General features: G+C 41.4%; 1 protein-coding gene across 6 annotated transcripts in view; it reads right to left on the minus strand.

Moving 5' to 3' along the window:
- Nucleotides 1-2,313: 2,313 nt before the first annotated feature.
- Trappc8 (trafficking protein particle complex subunit 8) overlaps nt 2,314-8,497 on the minus strand; it is an 84,232-nt gene continuing 78,048 nt past the window's right edge. For all 6 annotated transcript variants that reach the window (XM_059246595.1, XM_059246598.1, XM_059246597.1 and 3 more), the window contains 3 exons: nt 6,116-6,261; nt 4,063-4,152; nt 2,314-3,093 (listed from right to left, as the gene is read on the minus strand). In XM_059246595.1, the coding sequence (XP_059102578.1) occupies nt 2,859-3,093; nt 4,063-4,152; nt 6,116-6,261 (471 nt within the window). In that variant the 3' untranslated portion in view covers nt 2,314-2,858. The remainder of the gene's footprint in view (nt 3,094-4,062; nt 4,153-6,115; nt 6,262-8,497) is intronic.

The raw sequence follows: 8,497 nt of genomic DNA on the forward strand, positions 1-8,497 counted from the left end.
ACAGAAGACCCTGTCTCAAAAACAAATAAATGAATGAACCAGAGCAAGACCCTAGGTTCTAGCTTCAGGGGATCAAACACCTTCTTCTGTCCCCTGGGGCACCTGCATACCCATAACGCATGTGCGCACGCGCGCACACACACACACCCTCAACTCTGTTAAGTGTCACCTCACAACACTCACTTCAGCTTTCAGGACAAGCTCATGACAGCGCTGTCACGAAGCTGCACTCTAGTGCCCCCCTGTGGAGACAGTTGGTTTCAAGAACCCCTTGCTATGTTGAAACCTAGCAAAGGAAGGAATCCTCTGACCCTGCACTGCCACCTTTTGTCCCATTTAGTCTCATCCAAAACACAGCAGGGTCATTTCTCTGGACTAACTTCACTCTGCCTCCGCCTCTCCTTTCCGGTCTGTCTACATTCCTGCTGTCTCCACTTACAGACTCTACAAAGGCTCCAAGGAGAAGCTTGTCAGAGCTTTGCACTGAATTCCCATTAATGGAAAATTTGGAGTTGGTGGTATCCCCTCCTGGCTCCACTGCTTTACTGCAGGATCATATACATATATGGAGAATGAATGGGACAATTTGGGCAGCTGCCATTAGCTTACAGCCACCTGAATTGAATGCTCTGAGTTAGTCTGAAAATATGCTTCATTCCCTTTCTGCAAGGGTGTATTTTTGCTGAGTTTAAAATTGTAGCTTAGGGTTGGGGGTGTAGCTTAGTTTTGGCTTTGCATGCTTTCTCAACACATGCTATATTTAGTTTAACTCTTTCCCTGTGCAAGACTGGGATAGTACTGAGGATTTTAAACTCCTGCCAGAAAACCAGTTTTGCTTTTAGCCTCTTATTTATGCAGGAATTGCTGTGCAGGGTCCTGGTACCAGCCACAGCACTGCAGAAACTGGGTGCAGTGATACATGCCTGTAATACCAGCACCTGGAAGGTAGAGACAGGATCAAAATTTAAAGGTTGCCAGGCAGTGGTGGCGCACGCCTTTAATCCCAGCACTGAGGAGACAGAGGCAGGCAGGATCTCTGTGAGTTTGAGGCCAGCCTGGTCTACAGAGGGAGTTCCAGGACAGTCAGGGCTACACACAGAGAGAAACCAACCAACCAACCATTTAAAGGTCACTCTTGGCTATATAGTAAGTTCAGGGCCAATCTGAGATATGTAAGACCTGCCTCAAAACAAAACACAACACACTACCCAACCCTTTCAGATAGTCCACTGGTATCTTTTATTGTTATGAAGTCACTATGGGTTTAACTGCTGTTGTTCTTCCAGAGCTGGGCTGACTTGTCTGAGTGCACAAGGTCCCAGTGGCAGCCCCAGTACTGCAGGCTGTTAGAGAGGGAGGAAAGGCATCTGTCTCTGTCCTAGACTGTCTGTCTGCCTTTGCTTCCACCTTGAGCAGTTTTTCCAGACACAGACACAAGTACTGTGATTTGACAATCTGGAAATCCGTGAGGTTCTCTTAACACTGTCTATATCCCTCTTCTCTTTCCAGACTCAACAGTTCTCTTACCTTTCCCCTAGCTCAGCCTTTTTCTCTGCTTGCTTCAATTTATGTAATTTCTCCTGACTTACACATCTTGTCTTCTAAGCACCTTAAATCTGTGCCTGTCTCTAGGCTGCTTCTTCGGAAGGGAACAGACCCTAGGCAGAGAAGTCCCCATAACGCCAGCCTCCCAGCACTGGATTTTGGCCCAGTAAGAGACCAATTGGGTACTGTTTTAGGGAGCTGTTTCCTGTTCAGTTCAGAAGCTGTACTTCTTCCCAGCAGGAAGTCTGTAACCAGCACACCTGCGCAGCTGTAGACAACAGGTGCAGGAAACAGATGATTTTCCCACTGGGATGAGGCCAGACCATGCAGAACTGAATACAGTATCAGACAGGACATATGCAAAGAAAAACTTCATTTGCTCTTCACAAGCAAAGGTCATGCTTCATTTTCTGGACAATGGTGATGAAGCTTTCACAGGAAAATAGGCTGCTGCCTACTGTACACGGTTGACATTTATTTTAAATAAAGAATATATTACGTCCTCACAAAGCTAGGTTTTAAAAAAGGCATCTAATAAATTTATACAGTGAATAGTATGTCTTTATTCTATTTACAGTAAATTTGTTATAAATATAATACATTTTTGAAAAGCTTATTTTTAACTTGAGTAGATTTATATTTTAAACAGATCAACTTAATTGTTAAAGTTATATAATAAAGAATATGATTTAATGACAAAAACCTTATTGTGAAGTAGTGTGACAATAAGAGATGAGCGAGGGAATAAAGTCAAATTCCTTCCAAAACTATGTTCAAAACATCAGAAAAGCTTTTCTTTTTACAGTTATATATAAGCTATCGGGACACCAGACTGAAATACAAATGCCCGTAGCCAAAGTTCAAAACCGATCTTACAGAACTGTATGAGGCAAGGCAAGAAAACCTGTAAAAACTGTATTAACACTCTAGACCTTCACAGTAAAGCTGGGATCTGCAGACTAATGGCTTAGCGGCAGTCTTGCCAGCAGGTCCTTTCCCTCTTCAAAATCATCCCCAAGAGTCACATCCCACTCCGCATGGTGCAACAGCAGACTTCGACGTTTTTCTTTTTAAGACACGGCTTAATGAAGTGTATGGATATGTTGAAATTCTGTATTATGAACATGTAAATTATTACCAGTTTTAAAAGAAAATAAAATGGAATTCTATTCTCAGCCCAGTGTACTGTGCGTCAACTAAGTGCCAAGTCCCAGTACTTTGCAGTGATGAGAGAACTTCCGTAACAAGAGGGTATTTCAAATGCCGCTGAAAAACTAATTCCAGGGTCGGGCTCCATCTGTGACTCACAGCGGTCAGGCGTTATTGATGATAATCAGAGCAGGCATGGAGTTCTGCTGACTTGTTTCAAATACTGTAACCTGGTCCGATAACTTGGCGAATACCCTTGGAGTTCCAAGGTTATAAACACCTGTATGAACAAAGCATGCTTTCAGTTGCAAACTCTGTGTCTCTTCGCTTTTCAGCTGCAGTTTATACTGTGTCTGTCCAAGCCACGTGAATGATCCATGAGTCTCCAATGCCTCTGGACTAAAGGAAGAAGGAAACACTAAGTTGTAAACTTTTTCTTTCACTTTTTTTTCCTCTAAAGTCTTACTAACATCTCTTCTTCATCAAATCCTTTTGTTTCTAGGAATTATTTATGAAATGAACTATTACTAATAACACTTATTACTATTTTCTAGGAACAATGATAAAAGTAGATTATTTCACTTAATGCCCATAATGACATCTAGTCAACAATGGAACCTGATTTCAAACTGAGCTCTTAACCTCTTCATTATTCACATATAAAAATAATTGTATGTAAAAGAACGCCCATGATATTAAACTTTGTAAAACTAGAAAGTGGGAACAATCCAGTGCCCAACAACACAGCACAACTCAAAGAGTTTGTGATACACAAACACATGCACATTTCTGGGATGTAACATGAAAACATTCAGCATATGCTTCATATGACTTTTCTTTTGTGTTTTTGAAGATTTATTTACTTATCTTTATGTGTATGGGTACACCATCTGCATGTGTGTAATTGAACCACATGTGTACCAGGTACTTGCAGAGCCACAAGAAGGTATCAGATCCCTTGGAACTGGAGTTACAGATGGTTGTAAGCCACCACACAGGTGATGGGAACCAAACACAGATCCTCTACAAGAGCACCAAGTGCTCTTGACCACTGAACCTTTTTCCAGCCCAAGATTTATTTCCTAATACAAAAATGCCTATGACAAACCTGCAGCTCTAGAAGTATTGGGTACTGCAGTATAATCTAGACTCTCTTATTAAGTATTATTTTCAAATCAGGGTGAAAAAAACCTTTGATATTTAATAGCTCTGTAATACTTCTCTGATACCATATAAATAAATCTAACAGTGCTTGACTTAATTTTATCCATGTTAGGCAATGATCTGCATAATTTCCAAACACTGAACTGATTTAAATAATACTAAACTTTGGGCTACAAAATAACCTCTCACAAAATAAATTCTTACCTTGTTGTTTTATGCCGGAGATCAACTATGACATCTACATCGGCCTTAGAACAGTTAGAAAGTAAAAGGGTCACTGGTACTAGGCAAAGGCTATGGAACAGAGACAGACAAAATCGCTAGTCAAACACCTTCTTCTTAGAAACTAGCTTCTTAAAAATAACACAAGAACACTTAACAGAACACAAGTTCAAAATCAAATTCAAGTAAGAAAAACCTGAGTCACAAAATCATTCTAGGTACTTATTTTGTAAATAAAATACACTAATACAATCTCTCCATACTAAATATCAGAACACATATTTTCTAGAAGGAATACTGTTAAGCAAAAGTGTTGTCCCTGGATATAAATGTGGCTTAGGCTGTGCTGGCATTATGCCCCAGAGAGCAGGTTTCCCGTCTGCAGCATCTCCTTTATTTAAATTACAAATGTGTAGTCACAAGCCAAAGTGAAACCCCAGGAACTTACACTCCTCTGGGCCCATCTAATCCACCAATGCTAGATGACTCACACCTCACTGAAATGCTACGAAAAGAAGAGATGCAGATATCTGCAGACTGCCCTCACCCGTCCCGCTGCCCCCCTCATCCTCAGACCCAGCTGACATTATGGCCCACTGACTGTTAGACCTTTCTGGAGCACTTTAAACTGTGGGCCCTCCCTCCCTCCAACTGCTCACTGTTGAGACATCACTTCCATCTTGGTCTTCCTGCTGGAGTTGCTCCTTTCTAGCCTTCTTCAGGTGCTCTTTTTTCCTTGGCCCACTGTTCACCATTTCTTTTCTGTCCCACCACATCCCTCCCTCAGCCAGCTCTACCAAAGGTGACTTCTCCAAACCTTGGACATCAATTGTTATATACACACTGGTTCTAAGAAAACTACTCCTTATACCTGCAAGTGGGCAACCTTTTGAAGTGTCATCAGATTTAGAACTTCCTACTTTAAAAACGTTGTTTATACATTAAAGTTGTGCTGTGGGATGTTCTGTATGGCAAATGTGTTGCTCTGATTGGTCAATAAATAAAACACTGATTGGCCATTGGCTAGGCAGGAAGTATAGGCGGGACTAACAGAGAGGAGAAAAGAAAGAACAGGAAGGCAGAAAGAGTCACTGCCAGCTGCCACCAGGACAAGCAGCATGTGAAGATGCCAGTAAGCCACGAGCCACGTGGCAAGGTATAGATTTATGGAAATGGATTAATTTAAGCTATAAGAACAGTTATGCCATGGCCATGCAGTTTGTAAGCAATATAAGTCTCTGTGTTTACTTGGTTGGGTCTGAGCGGCTGTGGGACTGGCGGGTGACAAAGATTTGTCCTGACTGTGGGCCAGGCAGGAAAACTCTAGCTACAAAGTTGTTCATCAAAAATATAAATAAAACATTCCCTATGATATTTAGTACTTAAAAATTCTCCAGGAAAAGTTAGTTTGCAAGATGGCTCATCTTGCTGCCAAGTCTGACAGCCTGAATTTGATACCTGGGCTCCACATGGTAGAAGGAGAGAACTAACTCCCAAAGAATGTCCTTTGACCTCCACATGAATGCCACAGAATGCATACATACATACATATGTGTGTGTGTGTGTGTATGTATGTATGTGTGCATGCGTGCATGTGTGCATGCGTGCGTGCGAGTGTGTGTGTGCACAATATAAATAGATGTAAAAAAATCTTACAGGAATGACATAGTTTAAATCTGAGTCCCACTGTTAGTCATGCTATATGTTTGATCTGCGTCTAAAACAAAACGATACAATTTCCCACCCCCCCTGGATTTTGACTTTATGAAAAACCTTACACTTCAAACAACTCGGAAGTATGTGGGGCAACATCCATCCTCAGTAACACTGAAGGTGTGTATGTATGCGTGTCCCCCATATATATATACACACTCGCAAATACTAATTATAGTAAAGGCTAAATCATTTAAGACTCAATATTATTTTAAATTTCTTTTGGTGTGTGGTTTAATGCTGTTACCAAAATAATGTTAATCTTTAAGAATGGGTGTCTGTACATGTACGCAGAAAAATTTAATAAAAATAACCCTCATACCTTTTTTGATGAAATGGATGATGAAATGATTCTGGGTAGTGAAGGCTTGTTTTAATGAGATTAGAAAGCTGTTCTACTGATGGTCTTGTGGAAACTGTAGTGTTTTCTGGCTTGAAAAACTTCAATAGTTCCATTTCTGGTGGCTCCTGAGAATAGACAATAAAGACTAATAATGAAATGATGCTTTATAAAACTTACAGTATACAAGCTTTTTAAAAAAACAGTGAAGACAACCTAAATCATGAAGAGTATTGTTTTCTTTTTTGCTATTATTTAAACTAGCAGCTACTGCCAATATAATCAGGGATAAACATTAATTTCCTGTTTACCTAACGAATCCACACATTAGCTCTGTGATCTTAATTACTTTAATAATTTCCTTCTATGTAAATTTGGGTTCCATAACCAATCACTTGAACGGTTGATGTGATTCTCATTCAATAAAACTGCTCAGTACTAAGGCTGTGGATATTCAATTATCCACAGCTGTTTTAACAGCTGAGGGGATCAAGAACTAACAAAAAAATTTCCATTTTGAAAATATATTCATTTATTTCATAGATTTACTATTTCAAATATATTATTCCAAAGCAAACATGTACTGGGGAGCTAGCTCAGCTGGTCTAGTGCTGGCCTAGCATGAACCGGCTCAAGCCCCAGCACCCTATAAACCAGGCAAAGTGGCACCACTACAATCCCATGCTTTGTAATCCCAGCACTTGGGTGGTAGAAGCAAGAGAATCAGGAACTCAAGGCCAACCTCAGCTACACCTCAAACTTGAGGCCAGCCTGAGCTACTGAATAAGGCCCCTAAATTGTTTTAAGTGTCTTAAAGGAGGAAAGGGAACAACAGCATAAAAATCACCTAACCCTGGTCATGAGGACAGCTCTACTTACTTCAAAGAGCATCGTTTAAACAACCCAGCTGATTCTACTACATGTGCATAGTATTTATGAGGACCAGGGAAAAACAGCAACACTCTGTGACATACGAGCACTTCAACCCAGCATGCTTTCCGAAGCTGTGGGCACTTCACACTCTGGTACCATGAGGTCTTGCAGCTCACCTTGCAGACCTCCTCCCTCAGCCTTGGAATCAGTCATTGTTCCTGGAACCCACTGTTCTTCTGAAATGTCCATTGAAAATTGGAGAGCTATAACATGGACAGATTTCACAAACATGACCCTAGTCTAAAGGACGTAGATGACAATAAACCCCATAAGACATCTGCAGATTCCAAACAGCAGCTCTGCTTTTGACTTCTAAGACATACAAACAGTCCAGTTTACTCCAGAAAACGAAGAGCTGAGGAAAACCAGGAGGAGCTTCTGGACAGTTGCTGGGATCTTTTCTTTTCTTTCTTTTTTTTTTTTTTTGGTTTTTTGAGACAGGGTTTCTCTGTGTAGCTTTGCGCCTTTTCCTGGAACTCACTTGGTAGCCCAGGCTGGCCTCGAACTCACAGAGATCTGCCTGGCTCTGCCTCCCGAGTGCTGGGATTAAAGGCGTGCACCACCACCGCCCGGCTGCCGGGATCTTTTCTTAACCCCCGTCTTGGATTAGAATGTGTTTCGATTTGTAAGAACTCTGTACTTATGACTACCTTTAATTTTTAAAGTTTAAAAAATGCATTATTGGGGCTGGAGAGATGGCTCAGTGGTTAAGAGCACTGGATACTCTTCTAGAGGACCCAGTTCACAACCATTCATAACCCCACTTCCAGGACCCAATGCCTTCTCCCCAAGTCTGTGGGCATTGCATGCAGACAGTCCATGGGCACCAAGCATGTACGTGGTCACATATATAGTTCTCGGGCACTGCATGCACATGGTGTTCATACATTGTCTACAGACACCAAGCATGCACATGGTGGTGCACAGACATGTGTGCAGGCAGAATGTTCACTTATCAAATAAAAAGAATTCATCTAGTTAAAAGTCTTAAAATCCATTATTAACATAGTCAAGTCATCTAAACATGACTTCTAAATTATACTGAATAAGGACTAAAGGTATAGCTCAGTGGTAGAGTATAGGCCTATCATGTGCGAGGCTCAGGGTTCAATCCTCATCATAAAATAAATAAATAACACCAGAAAATTTCTACATATCACCCGTCAGGAGAAAAGACATAAACAGTAGCCAAAGAAGGGCATTCAGACAAACTAGGCATGTAATACATGCCTCTAACTCCATAACCAGAGGCCAATGCAGAGGCTGCACGTCGGAAACCAGCCAGAGCAACTAGACCCTATCTTAAAATAGAGAAGACGGAGCAGAGGAGTGAGGGGCATGGCAGAGGGGTGAGGGGCGTGGCACAGAAAGGTCACAAGCACGGGGAAGCACGATGACACGCAGACACAAGGGTCACAATAGTCTCCCAGC

The sequence above is a fragment of the Peromyscus eremicus genome, chromosome 19 (genome assembly GCF_949786415.1).
Source record: "Peromyscus eremicus chromosome 19, PerEre_H2_v1, whole genome shotgun sequence".
Taxonomy (NCBI): Eukaryota; Metazoa; Chordata; class Mammalia; order Rodentia; family Cricetidae; genus Peromyscus; species Peromyscus eremicus.